Source organism: Toxorhynchites rutilus, chromosome 2 (genome assembly GCF_029784135.1).
Source record: "Toxorhynchites rutilus septentrionalis strain SRP chromosome 2, ASM2978413v1, whole genome shotgun sequence".
NCBI classification, from domain to species: Eukaryota; Metazoa; Arthropoda; class Insecta; order Diptera; family Culicidae; genus Toxorhynchites; species Toxorhynchites rutilus.
The window spans coordinates 244,020,917-244,044,043 of NC_073745.1; the positions used below are offsets into that span (position 1 = coordinate 244,020,917).

General features: G+C 36.4%; 1 protein-coding gene and 1 long non-coding RNA gene across 2 annotated transcripts in view; one reads left to right on the top strand and one right to left on the bottom strand.

Annotated features, from left to right (window-relative positions):
- LOC129768536 (membrane-bound alkaline phosphatase-like) overlaps positions 1-23,127 on the bottom strand; it is a 72,138-nt gene that overhangs the window by 30,242 nt on the left and 18,769 nt on the right. Inside the window, exon 5 of the mRNA XM_055770258.1 lies at positions 22,933-23,079. Within this exon, the coding sequence (XP_055626233.1) occupies positions 22,933-23,079 (147 nt within the window). The remainder of the gene's footprint in view (positions 1-22,932; positions 23,080-23,127) is intronic.
- On the top strand, positions 4,370-11,614 carry LOC129768537 (uncharacterized). The gene is made up of 2 exons (XR_008741685.1): positions 4,370-5,119; positions 11,446-11,614. It is a non-coding gene; the product is annotated as an uncharacterized LOC129768537 (long non-coding RNA).

Sequence of the window (23,127 nt, forward strand, 5' to 3'; positions counted from 1 at the left end):
CATGTGTAAACAGACCTAAGGAGTTCTGGAAAGCAATCTCTTTGAATCGAATGGGAGACAGATGGTGTGGAGGAAATCAGGATCGGTGCTCCAGGTTCAGCATTTGGTTCCCACAGTAAAACACGGCGGCGGTAGTCAGATGATGTACAGGGTTTTCTATTTCGGGCTTCCGAAAGTATACAGCCCTGCGCTGACAACCGTTTGACATAGCTGTCAACCAAAGCGTCATATCGTTAGTTGAATGTCTGCCATTTTACAATATGGATCGTTTTAGCATCGCACAACGTGTTAATTTTGTTGAATTATACTATAAAAATGATGAAAAACCGGCAAATGTTTTTCGAGCATTCGGGACGGATTTTGGTCTTCATGGACGGCCTACAGAACACACAATCGCTAATGTAGTGCGTAAATTCGAACAAACTGGATCTGTAGCGGATATTGTGAAACCTGTGCATCATCGTAATGTGCGTTCGGCCGAAAATATTGCTGCTGTTGCTGTCAGTGTGGAGGATGACCCGAATGTTTCGATTCCACGGCGTGCTCAGCAATTGGGCTTGTCAAACACATCATTGTGGCGAATTATGCATTTGGACTTGCACCTACATCCATATAAAGCCCAACTGGTAAAAAATTAGAGCGTGGTGACCATGGAATGCGTCGGGCATACGTCGATTGGGTGAACGAACAACAGCAGCAAAATGCTGAATTTTCGCATCAAATTTTCTTCAGCGATGAGGCACATTTCGAGCTCGGTGGCTATGTGAACACCCAAAATTTCCGTATATGGGGCTCAGAAAATCCACACGTGATTGTTGAGAGGCCATTGCATCCGCCAAAAGTCACTGTTTGTTGCGCATTATGGTCTAGTGGAGTTATCGGGCCGTATTTCTTTGAAAATGAGGACGGCGAGACGGTAACTGTGAATGGTGAGCGCTATAGCCGAATGTTAACCGATTTTTTTTGCCACAAATTGAAGATATGGATACGGATGACATGTGGTTTCAGCAGGACGGCGCCACGTGCCACACAACACGACTGAACATGGCCATATTGCGAACGAAATTTGAGGAACGCAGAATTTCGCGTTTTGGTGATGCCAATTGGCCGTCCAGATCATGCGATTTGAACCCGCTAGACTTTTTTTTGTGGAGTTATGCGAAAGACCGTGTCTATGCCAACTCTCCGCAAACTCTTGGACATTTGAAAGACAACATTCGTGAAGTTATGACCGAGATACCGCCCCATATGTGCCGAAAAGTCATCGAAAATTATCTGTTCCGGATCAAGGTGTGCGAGGAAGCCCTAGGTGAACATTTGAATGATGTTGTATTTCACACATAATGGCATAAACCATACTTTAATTTGAAATAAAAGTTTAATCGAAATTCGAATTCTAAGTGTGTTTTATTTCAATTTACTTTCGAAATTTAAAGTTGGAAACCCCTGTATGATACATTGGCGGTTTTCTGGATCTGTAACCACGGAGTTTATCGTTTCGCCGATGGACAAAATGGCTTGATTGATTTTCCTGAAACGTAATCTGCAGTCTCCCGTTCAGAAATTGAGCCTCTCTCATAAACACTACTTTCAACAGAATAATGATCCGAAGCAAACTGACCTCATCGTGCGGGAAAACCTGCTTTATAATTGTTTAATCTTTATATTCAGATCCACAATACAGCTTCAATCAGTATTCCAAAAGGTACAAAGAACCATAAATTATTTGGCTACTATTCAAGAGTCAATCATTAGCAAAGGATTGAATCCCCAAAACAAAAAGGGGCAATAAATCAAACGGACAAACGTTCGAATAGTCAAAAGGCAAATTTCAAATAACCGCGCGTAGAATTTCTAAGTCTCCTTTATCACAGCATCCAATAGTGCATAGAAATTCAATATCCAGTTCGATTGTCCAGTCAAAGGGAACCTTTATTATATCCTAATTCAGTTGAGTCGATAGCCACCGGTCAGCCTATATAACGCTGTAACATGAAGGAAAAGAACACTCGAAAATATACTGTCGAACGTAACACATCTCGTTATCATATTTTATCTCACTTAATACTTATTTGTTGTCGCGAATTGAAACCGCTTCTCTCCGAACAGTGTCGCAAAAATAACTTTCATTTGTCGTGTCGAAACAATAATGTTCCAATCAACTCAAAACACTTCCGCAATCACCGGACTTCAACACTATTGAGTATCTATGGAGAGAAATCAAGAACTATCTGAAGAATAAAAATCTAGGGGACAAAGCGCAACTCAAAACGACGATTACGGAGATCTGGGAGAAACTTCCGTCTACAGTGTCCAGAAATCTCGCATCGGTGCTTGCAGGAAGTGCTGGACGCCAAAGGGGGGCCGTACCAAATACTAAGGGATTGATTTTTGTTATCTGTTAACATTTCTGAACTGATTTCATTTTTTTTTAAGAAAAACTGAATCTGTACACTCAATTTTGCCACGTCTTAATTGGAAAGTTTTTGTTTGTATTTTAAACATGAAGTGGAAATATGAAAATTTTATTTTTCTTATCTCTACGTAAGAGTAAAATGGATCAATTCTACGATGAATATGAGCCGCATCTAATTATTTACTTTTTAACCTCGAAAAACTCAAAAATAACGAGGCAGCACGAGGTGCATACTTTATTCTGCGATTGACTGTAGATCTTGCCGCTATTTAAAACTTCAACTAGAATAGTAAAGGGTGTGTCACATCAAATTGCATCACGGAAAAAACGCTGTAGAAATTCGCCCAGTAGACCGATCCTTTTGAAAATTTTAGACAGTAAAATAAAAAATATTAAACAACTTTTGGCATTTTCTTTTTATTCATACTTCGATCTCAAGCCCGTATGCTCGCACCTTCCTCTTTACCCCGTACATAAGGTTCTGTACAACGTCAGGTTGTAGTTTTTTTTGAACAGAAATCCATTTTCTCTTGAAGTCCGCCTCCGATTTGACAACTTTTGGGTTCTTCCGGAGGGCCTGCTTCATAATCGCCCAATATTTCTCTATTGGGCGAAGCTCCGGCGCGTTGGGCGGGTTCATTTCCTTTGGCACGAAGGTGACCCCGTTGGCTTCGTACCACTCCAACACGTCCTTTGAATAGTGGCACGAAGCGAGATCCGACCAGAAGATGGTCTGGCCCTCGTGCTGCTTCAATAGTGGTAGTAAGCGCTTCTGTAGGCACTCCTTAAGGTAAATCTGCCGGTTTACCGTGCCGGTCATCACGAAGGGGGCGCTCCGCTTTCCGCAAGAGCAGATCGCTTGCCACACCATGTACTTTTTGGCAAACTTGGATAGTTTCTGCTTGCGAATCTCCTCCGGAACGCTGAATTTGTCCTCTGCGGAGAAGAACAACAGACCCGGCAGCTGACGAAAGTCCGCTTTGACGTAGGTTTCGTCGTCCATTACCAGGCAATGCGGCTTCGTCAGCATTTCGGTGTACAGCTTCCGGGATCGTGTCTTCCCCACCATGTTTTGCCTTTCGTCGCGGTTAGGAGCCTTCTGAACCTTGTATGTACGCAAGCCCTCCCGCTGCTTGGTCCACTGGACGAATGAGCTTGACAAATTCAGCTTATTGGCGACATCCTGGACCGAACTTCTCGGATCACGTCTAAACTGCTTAACTAGGCGCTTGTGATCTTTTTCACTGACGGAGCATTCATTTTTGCCGTTCTTCACCTTCCGGTCGATGGTTAGGTTCTCGAAGTATCGTTTTAGTACTCTGCTGACCGTGGATTGGACGATTCCCAGCATCTTACCGATGCCCCGATGTGACAACTCCGGATTCTCGAAATGAGTGCACAGGATTAATTCACGACGCTCTTTTTCGTTCGACGACATTGTTCCAAATTTACGAAAAATTGACAGTGAAGCATGGCCAACGTGATCTATACACTCTTATCTGATTATAAGCGAAAGCTGAAGATATAATTCCTAAAAATTAAATTTCTACAGCGTTTTTTTCCGTGATGCAATTTGATGTGACACACCCTTTATTACATGTAAAAAAAAACAAAACTACTATTAAAACATTCGTCTATCGTGCGCCATCTCGAAAGCTGTTTCGAACCGACCGTAGATCGGAACGCAGAACGCACAAACGATTATTATCGGGACCTGAACATGCCGACTCAGAAACAGCGGTTATTCCCATCGGTAAAAGAAAGACAGGAGCAGTACTAGAACGAAGAGAAAGAAGAAAAGCACCTCATCCGTGTTTGGACCATCGTAGAGCGGTGCCTGGTGGATTTACGACCCAAATAGATGGCACACAGCAAAAACTAACATCGCCCGACGGGGGGAATCGAATGGGAATGAGTTAGCACAGTTAGCACAAATCGAGACCGCGTAGCCGATAAGCGGAATATAAACATCCGAATCACCATCCAGCTGCATCATCATCAACAATCACAACTTATCGGACCACCCGGAGACCAAGAATAAACAATCAACCGTTCACAAGAATCGATATCAGCATCGCGCTGATGCCATGAATAAACATTCCCACATTCAAGATGTTGTAAACACAAATCATTGATATATATAAGCAGGGACAATGAATGTAAGGTTAGAGTTAAATTTGAATAGTGAATAGATGCACATCGTGTGCTCGAAAAGAAGAAATTGTTTTTTTTAAGTAAAGTTTAGTGTTTAAGATTAACTGGCGCCCGAATAGGGACCTTGCCAAGTGAAAGTAGTGCCAAGGAAGTGAGACAAGTGAAGTGATAGGGTGAACGATAGAGTTACCACCCACACTATCCGAAAAAAATATCCGAACGCACGAAGCCTCTCTGGACCGCAGGACCTCTGCAGCCGTGTGGAAGAGCCCCTCAGTAGCCACAACAGTTAGGAGCTCGCTTGTGGACCGAACAGGAATTTGCCGCCACACTGGGAAGGAAGGAAGACACTTCAAGGATCCCGACCAACCAGTCTCGCTGAACCCGCCAGCGGTTGGATAAATCAAAAGGTGATAATAGGACATCGAGACAAAAGTACTGGACACGCGCACCGAAGCTTTTCGAGACGTCACTGAAAGAGGATTGACATCCGAAAGTACGTTGTTCCGCAGTCTTGTGGTGTTCCCACAAGATGTTCAGGATTTACATGTAAGTACTAAAAACAAAAACAGAAATATCACAAAGTGAAATAAAGTGAATAATTTAACAAAGATTCAAATACAAGTAGTGCAAATAATTGTATAATTCCAAAATATAGTGTGACAATTAATTAATTAAATAAAATAACAAAACAATTAATTTCAGAAAAAAATAAAGGTAATTTCCAAAATATTCATTGAAAATAATCATATTATTTAAAAAAAAAAATATATATATATACTAATTCTTTTTCAGGTAAGGTTAAAATTTTTTGATAATTTTCCAACAATATTTTTAGGATAAAACTTTTTGTGAAACAAATATTTTTAAAACAAACATTTATTTTTATATTAAACAATTATTTTATCAACATTTTTTAACATTCAATAATTTTTTTAAACTGGATAACCTGCTAGAAGCATTTAATCAATTAAGAATAAATAATATGGAACAATTCGACGTTAACCAACTACTGAGCAGGATTGCCGCTCTGGAAGCCGCTTCCGCTCCACAAAATATTCCTGATTACAGTGATCCACCCCTATTTTTCACAAAACAAGACGGTTCTCCCGTAAACCCAGATACTTTTGAGAAAATTCCCGATTTAGTCAAAGATTTGCCAATATTCACAGGCGATCCAAGTGAATTAAATAACTGGATCAGTGATGTTGACAGTCTAATCCAATTATATAATACTACTGCAAACCATAGTGTTGAATTGCAAAATAAATTCCACATGGTATGCAAAACTATCAGACGGAAAATTAGAGGAGAAGCAAATGACGCTTTAGTCGCTTCTAACATTGGTATCAACTGGACGATGATCAAGAAAACACTTGTCACTTATTATGGTGAAAAGCGTGATCTTGAAACACTCGATTATCAATTAATGACCGTACAACAAAGAGGAAACTCTTTAGAAATTTATTACGACGAAGTAAACAGATTGCTATCACTAATAGCAAATCAAATCAAAACAGATCACAGATTTAGTCACCCAGAAGCTTCAAAAGCTTTAATAGAATCTTACAATAAAAAGGCAATAGATGCATTCATAAGAGGGCTTGATGGAGACATTTATAAATTCATCCGAAATTATGAACCAACTTCTTTAGCAAGTGCATACAGTTATTGTATCGCATTCCAAAACGTAGAATGCAGAAAAATGCTAACTAAACCAAAACATTTTGAACATACAGCAGCACCCAGAAATTTAATTCCAATTAATCCTCTAAAATTACCACCACGTATGTTAAAACCAAATCCCATTCAAAATTTCAGAAATCACAATTTCAAACCCCAGCCCTTTATTAATAACAACAATAATTTTAGGCCCCCATTTCAATGGAATGCTCCAAAACCAAATTTCCAACAATTTCCGCAACATTCCTTTCAACCAAAACCACAATTACCTCCCAGAAATCCTTTCCGACAACCTCCACCAGAACCTATGGAAGTAGATCCATCCATTAGGACTAGACAAATAAATTACGGCAATAGACCTCAAAATACAACTCAGGTAAACCCAATGAAGAGACCAAGACTCTTCAACATTAAAACCGGCCAATATGAAGATCCCCAAAATTTCGTTGAAATTAATCCCAATGATCACGATTATCCATGCATAGATAACGAATATAATGAAGAGGAACAAACCGAAGAATCATCTCAATATGAACGATATATGAAAACAATTGACACACAAGAACGGGAAACACCTGAAGAAGAAGACATAGAAAAAGCAGAACTAAATTTTTTAGATTAAAATCTGCCCTACCATACTTTCTTTATTTTGGTAAGGCAAAAGAACCACTAAAAATTCTAATTGACACAGGATCAAACAAAAATTTCATTCACCCTCGATACGCAAGTATCAGCCACAAAATAAAAAAACCTTTTTATGTATCTTCAGTAGGCGGAGATATAAAAATTAATAAATATTCCAGCGGAAAATTATTCAAACCATATTCTAATGTTTTGATTAAATTCTTTCATTTAAATGAATTAAAATCTTTTGATGCAATCATAGGACACGACACATTAAAAGAATTGAAAGCAGTAATAGATACTTCAAATGAAAAATTAATTTTAGAAAACAAATTCATTATTCCTCTACTCCAATACAAACTACAGGAAATCAACAAAATAAATATTCGAGATGATCACCTAGACAAGCAACAAAAAGACAGACTCGGAAAAGTTTTAAAAGATTTTCAAGATTTATTTCAACCTCCGGATGAAAAATTACCATTTACTACAAAGGTCAAAGCCGATATCAGAACTACTGACGAAAATGCAGTCTATAGCAAAACTTATCCTTATCCTCAAGCTTTAAAATCTGAAGTTAATAAACAATTAGAAAAACTTTTACATGATGGAATTATTAGACCATCACGATCCCCTTACAACTCACCAGTTTGGATAGTACCAAAGAAACAGGATGCTTCTAAAGAAAAGAAATACAGAATGGTTATAGATTACCGAAAATTAAATTCAAAAACAATTAGTGACAGATATCCAATTCCGGATACATCCACAGTCCTATCTAACTTAGGAGAAAACAAATTTTTTACCACATTGGATTTGGCATCAGGATTTCATCAAATCCCAATGTCTGAAAAAGATATAGAAAAAACAGCTTTTTCAGTTAATAATGGAAAATATGAATTCATTCGTTTACCCTTTGGCTTAAAGAATGCACCAGCAATCTTCCAAAGAGTAATGGATGACGTTTTAAGAGAACACTTAGGAAAAATATGTCATGTCTATATAGATGACATCATAATATTCGGTAAAACACTTGATGAACATTTGAAAAATTTAAGAACAATTTTGGAAACATTAAGAGAAGCTAATTTCAAAATTCAACCTGACAAATCAGAATTTTTAAGGACCGAAGTCGAATTTCTTGGCTTTATTGTTTCAAAAGAAGGTCTAAAACCAAACGATAAGAAGGTTGAATGTATTCGTAAATACCCTGAACCAAAAACTCTGAAAGATTTACGCGCATTTCTAGGACTGTCTGGATATTATAGACGTTTTGTAAGAGATTATGCTAAAATCGCAAAACCCCTTACAAAACTTTTAAGAGGGGAGGATGGCCATCGCCAAATTCTGAAAAATCAGTCAAAAAACACAATCATCAATCTAGATGATGATGCACGAAATTCATTTAATACTCTTAAAGAAATTTTATCTTCTAAAGACGTTTTAACATTTCCAGATTTTGAAAAAACCTTCATTCTCACCACAGACGCATCAGATAAAGCAATAGGAGCAGTGTTATCACAGCAATTCCAGGACGGCGAACGACCAATAACATTTATTTCTCGAACTCTTTCCAGGACCGAAGAAAACTACGCAACAAACGAAAAAGAGATGCTTGGAGTCGTATGGGCTCTTCACAACTTAAGGAATTTTATCTACGGAGCAAAACTAAAAATTTACACAGATCATCTCCCACTCACATTCACATTATCACCCAAAAACAATAATGCAAAGCTAAAACGATGGAAAGCTTTCCTTGAGGAACATGATTATGAAATGTTCTATAAACCAGGGAAATCCAACGTAGTAGCTGACGCACTTTCACGCATCCAAATAAATTCATTAACCCCTACTCAACATTCGGCAGAAGAAGATGACAGTTCCTATATACCCTCAACTGAGGCTCCCATTAACGTTTTTCGGAACCAATTAATTTTTCAGATTGGGCCTAATTCATCCTATGAATTTAATGTTCTTTTTGAAAAATACAACAGACACACTTTTGTTGAACCAAATTTTGATATAAACTTTCTAAAGGACAAACTACAACAATTTCTCAACCCAGGAATATTGAACGGAATTATGACAGATGAACGAACCATGGGAATTATACAAGAAATTTATAAAACAAACTATAATTCAAAAATTTTGAAAGTGAGATTTTCGCAAACAAAAGTAGAAGATATTCAAGATGAAGAACAACAGTTAGAAACAATCAAGGATGTGCATAATTTCGCTCATCGGAATGCAAAGGAAAACTCACTTCAACTCATAAAGAAATACTTTTTCCCAGGAATACATAAACTTTTCCAGAAATATATAAGAACTTGTGAAATTTGCAAAATGGAAAAATATGAACGACAACCTCAGAAATTTATCCCCGTAAGAACTCCAATCCCTAATTATCCTGGCGAGATCATACATCTCGATATATTTTGTTACAATGCCAATTTCCTTTTTATATCCTCACTTGACAAATTTTCAAAATATCTCAAAATGAAACCAATTAAGTCAAAGGCCATTTCTGATGTAAAGAATGTTCTTTTGGAATTATTATATGATTGGGACTTGCCCGCATTAATTGTAATAGATAATGAAAGTTCTTTTATATCAAATGTCGTAGAACAAAACATTATAAATTTAGGTGTCAAAATCTTCAAAACTCCTGTTAATCATTCTGAAACCAATGGCCAAGTAGAAAGATGTCACTCTACAATACGAGAAATAGCTAGATGTGTTAAAGCATTAAATCCAGATATGCCAATTACTACTCTCATTCAAGAAGCAACTCATAAATACAATAACACAATACATTCATTTATTAACAAAACACCAAAAAATATTTATATAGGAGAAAGTAGAGATAATGCGTCCTATGAAGAAATAGCAAGAAGTCGAGACAAAAATAATGAAAAAATATTAAAATTATACAAAAACAAAGAAGAAAAAATTATTCCAAAAGCTTATCAAACATACGAACCCAATAGCTATGCATATGAAAAAACAAATACTCACAATAAACGTAAGAGTCGATACAACATTATAAAAATAAAAGAAGATCACAATACATACATTATAGATTCCAATAATCGAAAAATCCATAAATGTAATTTACGAAAGAATACAAGCGAATAAAAACATTTTTCGTTTCTTTACAGACTCGCCCTCTGCGCGTCTCAAGTACTGGCAGGAATTCAAATACACGACCTTACAAATAACCCACTCGCAATTGTACCACTAGGAAAAGCAAAAATAAAAATAGGACACATACGCATTGTACATCCTATTGATTTAATTCAAATTGGCAATACAATTTTCAATGTTAATAGTGACATACAGAATAATCCTTCAAATAATCCATTGTATGAATTAATCCAAATCAAAAATTATAAGTTATATGAAACATTTATGAAAATCAAACCATTTGTAAACAGAAGAAAAAGGTGGGATACAATCGGAACAGTTTGGAAATGGATCGCCGGCAGCCCAGATGCAGAAGATCTCCGAATCATCAATCACTCCATGAACGCCCTGATAACCATGAACAACAAGCAGTTATTCATCAACGAAGCTATCGACAAACGAATCCAAGAAATAACAGACATAACCAATCAAGTACTAAAGATCGAGAATGAAAGAACAAAAAACCATTCCCTCGAAATTAATCAATTGATAATTCTCTCCAACATAGACTCATTACAAAATCAGGTAGAAACATTAGAAGAAGCAATTCTAATGGCCAAACACGGAATCCCTAGTAGCAAACTACTATCGATAAAAGATTTTACAAAAATTGCAACCTTTCTACAAAACCACGATATTCACATAACTTCCTTCGAAGAATTATTAACACAAGCCAAAGCACAAGTAATGCTGAATAATACGCACATTATCTATATGCTAAAGATTCCACAAGTATCAACTGAAACATTTGAATACGACTACATTGACTCAATAATCAAGTCAATGAAACGCATTTTATTGAACAAAAATTACATTATCAGAAATCAAACAAATGTTTACGAATTGAATCAACCTTGTGAAGAGCAAGATGACTATTTCTTATGCGATAATTCTCAAATAGAACATGCAAATGAATGCATATATAAACTTACTACAGGGAAACATTCAAATTGCACCTTTGAAAAGGTATATTCAAAGGGACTCGTAAAACGAATCAACGATGCAACAATTTTGATCAATGACGCTGGTGCAGAAGTCTCATCAAATTGTACCAATTCCAGTCAACCCCTATATGGATCGTTTTTAATACAATTCAGCCAATGCAATCTTCATATCAACGGCGAACAATATTCCAATTATGAAACAACTATTCCTGCAAAAACATATGATCCTACCACTGGACTTCGTGTTAACGAAATTCATATCATAGACGCACCACCTGTGGAATACCTTCAGAATTTAACCCTTGAACATCGCGAAAAATTGGAACTATTAAACCTGCAAAATCATTCCTTGAGTTGGAAACTCAATATCTTTGGATCATTTGGACTATCAACAATAATTCTAATCGCAAGCACAGTTGCAATTCTTCGATTCCTTTCCAGACGTAAACAAAAGGCCAACATAACAGTCCACTTCGACAAAAACGCTGAGACCATCCTAATAAATGAGCCACCAAAAACAACGGAAATTAAACCTGACACCAACAACACAGAGGAATTATCAGACGAAAGAAAAAAACAACTTCAAGCATTCTTTGATGCACCAACACCATTACGCACCATCCAAAAGTAAACTTTGAGGACAAAGCAATCAAGAGGGGAGGAGTTAGCACAGTTAGCACAAATCGAGACCGCGTAGCCGATAAGCGGAATATAAACATCCGAATCACCATCCAGCTGCATCATCATCAACAATCACAACTTATCGGACCACCCGGAGACCAAGAATAAACAATCAACCGTTCACAAGAATCGATATCAGCATCGCGCTGATGCCATGAATAAACATTCCCACATTCAAGATGTTGTAAACACAAATCATTGATATATATAAGCAGGGACAATGAATGTAAGGTTAGAGTTAAATTTGAATAGTGAATAGATGCACATCGTGTGCTCGAAAAGAAGAAATTGTTTTTTTTAAGTAAAGTTTAGTGTTTAAGATTAACTAATGGTGCAGGAAATACACGGAACGAATGCACGGCAAAGAATGCAATTGACGTGAATGATTTATATCAGCCATTTTACATCAGTGCTCTGTACGATAAATCAAATTCAAATCGGTCGAAATTTCTGCATGCCTCTCTGCACGAAACTGCAATGCTTCACTTCAATCGGCTGGGATACGAGAGACGTCTTGCGTCACTCGGGCTAGAATAACGCGCGGCCCCGATGTGATTGTGTTTTGTTGAGTTCAAGAATGAAGATGACTCACTTCTTTCATTGTGATACAATTGAGAACATTTTTACTTGATTCGTTTGGTGTAACTGTCGATGACTCATCTAAAAATAGCTTGCTTATTTTGAAATAAAAAAGATTGCTTGATTCGAATGAGAAAGGAATAGTTTCATTTTGTATATGTCTCTCACTACTCAACGATTATTAGGCTGTTCTATTAGAATGGTTAGTATTTTAAGGGGAGTTGGTAGTTCTACCAAAAACTCTATTACCCAGATATGGGTGACACTTTTCTCGCTGAAATTGAATTGGATTTTAAAAAAGAAAACCGATCATGTAAAAGTAGTCTAGAAACAAAGTTTGACCTTTATTTAATACTTTATCCACAAGATGAATACGGACATCTTCAGCTTCGGCCAACATGCTTTCATTCATACCAGCAGAATCTAGATATACCTTCAACGATCATGTGTATGCTTCAGTGGAGCACATTTTGAATAATTTTGTATCTTAGTTATACTAAAAGTAGTCCTGAACTGATCCCAATATTATCTTATCATTGCTTAAACCCTTATCATTGTTTCTTGCATATTTCTCTGGTAATTTTCTAGCTACCAGCAATCGAATTTGGGTCCAGCCAAATCGCACTGGGCAACGAATGTGTTGAAGAGTTAATTATCCTATAATCTTAGAGAGCAGGTGTTTTCTGAGCATACAAAGAGCACATGCATCCATCAAAGAGCATTAACTCCAACGCTCTCCAGAGGAATGTCAAAACTCATTTGTCATTCGGTAACGGGATGTTCTCTAACTAGACTATCAATAATAGTCGTCGTACTGACGTGCTGCCAAAACATGTGAGAATTTTTATAACATCAAATTTTGTTCGAATCGATTTGATGTCAATTTGTCAATGTCAATTTTTTTTGACATTATTTTCACATGACAAAAACACTCGTTGAAATCACATTAAATGATGGATCTTCAACCCCGATTATTAACATTATTAGTCCATGTAGAACACGCAGCCCATTTACATGCTAGAAAACTTTGAAGTGGTCTTCGTATAATACATAGAATAAGATATTGATATCCATTTGATGAAATGTGACTACATCTATGTGGTTTCACACACATCCTGAAAAACTGATAAAACATTGGAGAATGAACATTTGAAGGACAAATTAGTTCTCGTAATAGTTCTGACACGTTTTTTTTTATCTTTTATTCTCATAGGCTCAGTTACATACCAAAGTTACAGACCAAAGAATTGAATTCATCGAAGGCGATTCCATGCTGACTTTCAGACACGTTCATCACATTGAAAAAAATAAATTATAATTTGTTCTCCTACTAATAGGCTCATGGTACACCGTAGAGCCCGCAACTGGAACAATTAACCCACTAGCGACGAAGCTATGAAAAGTATTCTTTGACGCATTGATGTATTTTTGATTGTTGGTGTTATAAAAAAAATCCAATATGAGCTTAAACGTGCCTTTTTTTCTTGTAGCTGGTTCAATCGAATGATTTTTGTCTTACATCATAATGTGTGTTCTTTAATCAGAGTAAGATGTAGAAAAGTTCACATACTTTTGTTTTTTTTTATTAGGTTTTGTTACGTTTTAGGCTATGTTAAGCTATGCACTTTCCGCACATAGTTGCTTTACACCGAATTTTTCTTCACCAGTAGCTTTAAAAATGGTTTTCGCTACACAATTAGAATTATTCGGTGGATAGAGCCTGCATAAAAAAAGGTTCTTTTAATAAATAACCCAAAATTAATCCATTCGTGATCACCGATTCCCTTTGGTTTTCCTTCCTGCGTAGAGACATGTTGCCTCTTCCTATTTTGTTAAAAATTATTTGCATATAAAAAAGCGCGTAAAAACAGGTTTTACTGTAATACAAAATTGAATGAAGTGGATGGTAATTACCTTTGAAGAAGAAGAAGAAGAAGAAGAAGAAAAAGAAAAAGAAGAAGAAGAAGAAGACGACTTCAAGCGAGTTTACTTGGAACCAGTTTTTCCGAGCAGGCGTACACGATATCCCAAGTTCTACTGATTTGATTTATTCCAAACTTAGTGTGAATAAATCTTTATTCGTCTCACTATAGCATGAAACAATAAAAACTATTATTTTTAAATTCAACTACTTAAGAAAATTTAAATAGCCATAAAAAACATATTTCAAACGGCCGCCATTTCCTCAAAAAAAATTTTTTTGACTTGTCCTATGTTCATACCAATTCACAATGGTCCAGGAGATGCATTTAAGTGGAAACTAGCATTTAGAGCTCGACAGTTATTCCCTAGACAAAAACTGTCTTAGACAATGTTGGTACTCATGATAGAGCGCTCATTTACATGTTGCCAAAAATAGTGTGACCAGCATTTTCGATAAAATAAAAAATCTAACTTTCTTATCTCTATAGATAGAGATAAACATAGTTCGACAATGTTGTAGTCCCAGTTATTTAAAACATCTTTGTAGAACAATTTTTTTTTCTATTTCTTGAAATGACCGATATAGCGCCTTTTTCCTAATTTACGTTGGGGTTATCATTAAAAAACCTGTTTTTTTTTTGCTATAACTTTTATATTTCAAATTCTACATACAAACTGTCTTCGAAAGACTTTTAGAACATACTGATAAAAACATTCTGCGATGCAGAACTTGTCAATATCTCAACTTTACTCAAAGTTATTGATATTTCTTCCCAAAAAATGCCCCAGAAAGAATTAAAGGAATTGAAGAGAGCGTATTTTTTGGGAAGAAATATCGATAACTTTGAGTGAAATTGAGATATTGACAAGTTCTGCATCGCAAAATGTTTTTATCAGTATGTTCTAAAAGTCTTTCGAAGACAGTTTGTATGTAGAATTTGAAATATAAAAGTAATAGCAAAAAAAACAGGTTTTTTAATGATAACCCCAACGTAAATTAGGAAAAAGGCGCTATATCGGTCATTTCAAGAAATAGAAAAAAAAATTGTTCTACAAAAATGTTCAAATAACTGGGACTACAACATTGTCGAACTATGTTTATCTCTATCTATAGAGATAAGAAAGTTAGATTTTTTATTTTATCGAAAATGCTGGTCACATTATTTTTGGCAACATGTAAATGAGCGCTCTATCATGAGTACCAACATTGTCTAAGACAGTTTTTTGTATGTAAAATTTGAAATACAAAAGTGAGAGCAAAAAAACAGTTTTGACGTAGGACTACGTCTTTGATTTCTACGAAAAATGTAACGTTTATTAAGAGTTTTCAAATGCATATTACGTAGAATCGTTCTTACGATATATGTTATAATATATACCATTAGACGGTAAATTTATCCAGCATTTTTTCGCCTGAGACAACAACAGTGAAAATAATAAAACAAGTGAGCAATTCAACAAATAAGAGAGGTATGTAAAGTAATCAGATGCAAGATTTCATCCATCACTCAAACTTCATTCAAGATTTCATCAAAGTAACGAGGAAAGTGTCACCCATACAGTTTTCTTTCCTTAATTAGGAGGAGGCAGCGATTATCATGCGAAAACGTATAGAGATCGACATTACATCGCATCACAAAAATGAAACGAAATGAAATATTAATATTTTAGAATTCATAATTCTCAATGACTCAATTCCTTCTATGATAGATTGAGCAGTAGAACCAATAAGATTTGATTGTGATCTGCAAATGAACATTATTTCACCGAAAAAGCTACTGCTCCCGATGTCTAATAATAAGAATAAGACAATGGAAAGAGATCACAATACCATAGCTATCCATTAAAAATAAAGCAACTTCATGATTTCATGTGTATTTTACCTCAAAATATCACGAAATCGTCAGTATTTTCAACTTGTTTTTTCGATTCTTCCCCATAAATTTCATATTCAATGTAATTAATGAAGATATATTTTTTGTTTGTTTACCAATTCACATATACCTCATCTACTCTTCCATCCTGTTATGTATCCCACTGATATTCATTAATCATTTTCAGTTAGACAGTTGAATATCCTGCCAGAAGCTTATAGCATTTCTCTGTTCGTTACAAACCGTTTGAAGGTTATGAGTACATGCAACAGACGGACCTTTTCAGGGATACTATTTAGAGTTTCAAAAGAGTTAAACTAACAGATTTATGAACAATGAAAAGAATTACATTTCAAATAACCAAGTGTTCTGAATAATCACAGTCCTACGTCAAACTTCCGTCCGTGCCCCTAGGGTCCTACCCTTTTACTTTTTTCATGGTGACCCTAACCTAAATCAGAAAAAAGGCGCTATATCGGATATTTCAAGAGATAGAGAAAAACTACGAAGATGTCTCAAAAAGCTACAACATTGTCGAACTATGTTTACCTCTATCTATAAAGATAACAAAGTTAGATTTTTTATTTCATCGACAATTTTGGTCACCCTATTTTTGATAACATGACAATGAGCTATTATATGTAACAACTTTGTCGAAGACAGTTTTCGTCTAGAGAATAACTGTCGAGCTCTAAATGCTAATTTCCACTTAAATGCATCTTCTGGACCATTGTGCATTGTGACATCTTTACTAACTCACAATCAGGTCTTTCTTCGTTTCAGATAACCAGAAGATAACCGATTGGTTTGTATCAAATTCCGACATTAAACGGAAATGAGGCTTGGATGTAAGCTCCAGAGCGGTTTAGCGGCGGTTGCGAGAGGGCGGATTGATTCACTTTGCGGAAAGCCATTTGAGCTGGAATATTTCAAAATGGAAGCATTGTTGTTCAGCGACGAATTCAAATTCAATTTGTTTGATTCCGATACCATTGAGTTTGGTGTCAGACTTAATACGTGGTATCACTGAAAGACAACGATCTCTAGCACGCTTGCAGAAAATTGTGAAACAATGGTTCCATGATCCGAACATTGAAGTGCTACTATGGTGAAAATGAATTATTTCTGTTCTTCTGAGTGTGTTAATGCTTATTCATGCACATAAACAAGTACAAATTAAGCAATCGGAGATAAGTACAGATCGGATTCGATTATATATGATTTTTGTTGTTGTAATGTCAAGTTTATTCATTGTATAAAAGTTGTCATTATATGTTTACATCTAAATAAAATTCTAAGGCTGCAGTTTCTCTCAGCCCATTTGTTTCATTTATGAATTCCACTCCAGTACTTTAATTCGTTGATTTTTTTCTGATGTTATTTAATGACGGCCGTAATAATCATCCGAAAGAGGGACGTTGCCAGCCTCCCAATATAACTGCAATTTTTGCTGTATTTGTCTTCAAGATGCCGCTACTCGAGGACACTAGCTGAATTTGTGCGTTATTGTTTCCCCAGCTATATTACAAGGATTATAAACGATTATTTATTGATTCGATTATAAACATTTTTGGTCTCGTTTTAATTTTTTTTTATATATTTGAAATAGGACTTATTTCAAGAAAAGATGTAACATTCGAACGTTAAGGTGAAATTGTTTAAGATTTTGGTTGAATTTCCACCAGGAATTGTTTATATCGATATTGCAACGAAATTAAGAAATTGGAGTTGGGTGCCAAAGAACAAATTGTAGAGCGTCTAGAGAGCTTCCATTTAATTGATAGAAACAATCAAATTAAATAGGGAATTTTTAGGATAAAATTAATAACAACACATTAAAAATTATTAACTTTTAACTATTTCTTTTCCTGAATGTTATTTGAATCCACTAATTTAGATGTTCTCAATGAAGTCTGCCCTATAACAGCTACTCATTCGATCGGTCCAGGTTCCGATGAAGCAGACTCGAAAACATACAGTGTTGAAATTATGTTTATTTCGTTATAGAAACTTTCAGACGCAGGATAGTCCAATTCTTTTGATGTGGGAATATTTGTAAGGGTCCTGATGGAACCCTCACCCTCTGGTTCTGTACATTTTGTAAGCGAACGCCGCATGTTTAGTCATTAGTCTGGAAATAAATTTATGACGCGGTTTTCCAATCTACCACCTTCGCGTGTCCGCCTTGAACGCTTGTAGGCTTAATTCTCGGACCCCACGTAACGTATTATTCTTAAGGTCATGAGGTCATCTGCAGGAACTAGGTTCGTGGATAGTGTCGCTTGCCGGTCCGATACTGCAAAGTAATTCGCTACTTTGTTCCCCGGAATACCGGAATGGGCTGCTATCATCATAAATGTTATATCCGAATGTACGTAAGTGAGTGTTTGTTGTATCTACGGGTAGGTCGGTCGTTCCGAATCATACCCCACACCACGCTGGCCGAGTCAGATAGCATCAGAATTGGGCAGTCCGACGGGTAAGCCGCTTAAGTAAGCGTTAAGATTTAAAAGTAAAAGCAGAATTGTTTGAATACAGGAGGAAATTTGCGGAAATTTGTAGGAGAAACATTGAAAGCAGGTTGAAAACGTTCAATCACTTGGAGTGGAATTGGAGCAGCGGTCTGCAGTGATTTTGGGATTGCGGACAGTTGACACGATCTAGCTTATGATAAAGTCGGCACAGCGAGAGTTCCCAACAATACTGGTTCCAGCGTACGTGATCGAAGGATGGGTTTGAGAAATGCTGAGAATCGAAATGCTCAGGTTTTCGACTTGAATTCATTTAGCGAAATGAATATGGCAGTAGTAGAGTTTCGAGCAAAGTTTGACATTACGTAACACTGTGTTCGAGCAATTTTCAACTCGAAACGAAGACAAATGTCTCGACAAGAAATGGTTGATCGTCGTATGGGAAAATGCTAGTGAAACGTTGATTTTAATACTAAACCTGACATCAAAGAAAATTGCAATTGCTTTTTTTTTTGGCTTTGACGTTTATTTGTACAAGTATGTGAGTATGAATACAATAGTTTTATGGAATATACGCTATGGAATCACAATTCATTTGTTCATTTTCCCTAGGCATCAGAATGGGTATATGAGTACCATCAATACACCGGGTATCTTGAATTTGTCGAAGAAATATTGCTTTGTTTCATTAAACGATGTTGTATCCAATTCGACCCATTTTTCGCATAAGCTTCTTTCCAGAAGTAGCATCATTTCATTGAACACTGATGGAACCGTTGGTTGAGCCATACCAAGTAAAAAAAAAGTTTTCTCCTTCATTACATTAATTTGGTACGGCCAGTGTTCGAAATATTTTGAAATGCTTCTCGACTAAGTCTGATATACGATACAAAACCTTGAAATAAAAAAAAAATTATTATCATTTATATCGGAAACGTATATAAGACAAACTCACTCATTTTCACTTAGCGAAAGAGAGTCACTTTTATCCCCCAACACTCGCCTCTGTGGAATAAGCGTGCTCTCTTCTTCACTATCGCTAGCGTCAAAAAACATTTGGCGATCTTTTCTTTTTAATCACACTTCTAATATAATATCAAATTAAATTTGTTTCTCGGCATTAATACAGTGGGGGAGAATCCTATAAGCGCACCTGGGTTTTCTGAAAATTCTAGATATATAGTAGATAAAACCATTCCTTTTTTACGTAGTGATTTCCTAATGACTAAATGTGTACTAACTTTGTTGTTTAAGTCATCATTCGTGCATATTTTTTTACTAAAATATTTTTTTAATTATGGTGCGAAATTCTCATAAGCGCAACTGGCATTTTAAATATTTTCCCACCAATATGTAAACATCTTGGTCATTTTTCAACACATCCTGGTAAGGTTGTAACGTGAGAACGAGTTAACCACAATCAGTTAAGCAGTGAAGTAGCGCAATTGAATTTGAAGCACGATGCCGAAAGGAAAGTTCTTGGACGAAACTGAGCGGAGATTAATAACCGAATTGAAGGATATTAGTTTAAGCAACCGGGAGATAGCAAAGAGGATCGATAGAGGAGAAACAGTGGTCCGGAATTTTTAAGAAGGGCCCAAAATATGGCATCAGAAGGAAGAATAAAGGTAACTGCAGCATTTCAAACCGCGACCGGAACCGCATCATTCAGCTTGGGGAGACTGGAAAATTTATTGCTTCGGAAATAAAGCAAGAACTGGACCTTCCCATATCCAAATGACATGTTTCCCAAATTTTGCGAGGATCTGGACATCTGGTTTACACGAAGAAGGCAAAGAAACCAAACCTCACCCCAAGGCACATTAAAGCAAGATTGGATTTCGCTAAACAGCACATGGATTGGAAGGCAGAGTGGGATGAAGTAATCTTTTCGACGAGAAAAAGTTCAATCTTGATGGTCCCGACTGCTGCGCGTATTATTGGCATGATCTACGAAAAAATCCCGAAGTGAAGTTGAGCAGGATTTTTGGTGGTGGAAGTCTCATGGTGTAGGCTGCGTTTTCAAGAAAAGGGAATACTCCTATCGCCACTATTTCGACAAGGATGAACTCCGACAACTATGTAGAGCTACTGGACAGTGTTTTGGTGCCATTTACAGAAGACATTATGGACGACAACTTCATCTTCCAGCAGGATAATGCTGCCATTCACGTAAGCAAAAAATCATTGTCATGGTTTTCCGAAAGAAACATTTAGGTTATGGACTGGCCAGCTCGTAGCCCGGATCTCAATCCCATCGAGAATCTCTGGGGAATCCTAGCAAGGCGAGTCTACAGTGGTGGACGGCAATTTGCAACAGTTCGTGAGTTGGAAAGATGTGTAAGGGACGAGTGGAATAAAATTCCACATGAAATGTTGGATAATATGATTGAGTCAATGCCAAACCGTGTCTATGAAACTATTCTGAAAAATGGTAAACCAACCAAATATTGAATGCTGTCATTTTCATGTATAAATCGTTCTTTGAGAATAAAGTCTGATGTGCGCTTATAAGAATTTCTACCTTGAAAACACGTTTTTCTCATTCTGAATAACTGTTGAGAATAGGATTGAGACTTTTCTTGGCAAGATAAACTTGATGTTCGAAGGTCATTTAAATCCCATGAAAATATTTTGGAAATATAAATCTAGTTAATCTTACAGCCAAAATATACATGTACGCTTATAGGAATTTCTCGCACTGTATTTGCAATAACCATGAAGTTTGCTTTGTTTACAAACCCAAAAATTTGACATTTCTCTTCGAGACAAATTTTGCTCGAAATCTAGTACACTGAAAATAATAACTTGAAAAAGATACATAATATTAAAATAGATTCGATTCGAATTTGAATTATCTCGAAACGAGTTGCTCGTTTCGAAATGCGCATTGTACCCCAGTTCTCGAATCTTTTACGAGTGTGATAAAGTTTTCGATATTGAGTATGTATGGGCAGGATGAATTGGTATGATTCTGATGAGGAAAAAGAGGACAAGGCTTTACTCAAGCACGCACGCCATCGCCATCATGGAAAAGTAGAATAAAAAAAATAAACGTACTGTTAATTGTATTAATATATTTGTGTTGTCCTTTGTATTGTATCGTTCACTATTAATAATATTTTTTATAGAATTATTATTGAAAAAAAAAAAACATCTCTAGAATTGCATACCATTTTTCTCTCTCAAAATCCTGCAAATATGTGAAATTTGAAAGTTCTCCATCGCATGTACAATCTATTTGATACACCCGGATTTGCTCTGCACATCCATACTTCTTATAGTAATCTGATATGAATATTCTCAAAAGATCGGCGCATTATATCATCCATGCTAATAACTAGATTAAAAAGTTAACACAAATTTATGATGAGCGTTTGGAGCGTTTTTCGTACGACACGAGGCGATATTCTTACCGACGGGGGTAGCTTTCACAACATTAACCACCTTCATCTAATATTAGGCTGTCAAAAAAGTCCTGCGGTATTTTTTTTGAATTTTCATTTGTTCATAAAATTAGTTACAATCATCTGTTTTAAGTCAAATATGCGCCGTTTTGTTCGATGACTTGTTCCCAACGAGATGCCAACTTCATAATACACCTGTTATAGAAGCTCGCTTCCTTATTGGCAAAAAACTCGGATAGCCAATTTTCTATAACTCACGAACGACTTAACCAAACAAAACACTGTCAAGGACTATATTATAGCGCGTAAAAATACCTTTCCAACAAGCTATAGTATGACTCGATACAATGAATACAACTAGAACTACGCGCTTACAACGACACCTCGCGGAAATACCGCAGGACTTTTTTGACAGCCTAATATTTTGCTAATTATATTGAGTGAGTGTAGAGAATAAATGTTGATCGACTGTAAATGAACACCATTAGCGATCTATCGATGTTGTAATTTTCTCCGAACACTTGTTCTAAACTAATTCAATGAATGCGCGACGGTTCAATCACGAAGTTATTCTAATAATCTTGTTGATTCCGTTTTGCATGTCAATAGTCACGATATGAACCATACAAAAATCAACTCGACTCAAAGAAGAACATTATAATCCAGAACAATGCTGGCCAATAATTGAAGGCAATTGTCTCAACAACAAACGATGGAATGTCTCCGACTGATTGATTGATTGAAAGTGATTTAACCATTGTATACATTTAACCGTCCGACGACTTTGCGCTTGCAATGAACACAACCCTCCCATTCAAAGCATACCCAAACATTAGCCGGATAGCTGAAATTATCATTAACTCAGTCATTTAAATATGTAAATATCGAATCGTGTCTGGAAACGACACGACAAACGTCGACTCTGGTACAACATTCTACAGCATTCGACTACACACAAATGTAACAAACCAGCACCGTAAAAAATGTACTCACCGCGGTACTAATGTACACTGCATTTCCGCTTTTGGATGCTTGCCATTCCCCGATAAGGTTTCTGCCGTCGGCACGTTCGCCGCGTGCACCACTTTTATCAGTTTCATTCGCTGGGATGAAGTTCTTCCTGCCTCCGCCGAAGATAACCTGCGGCACGTTAACACCATGAAATAAAAATAAAACACAATTCTCGTT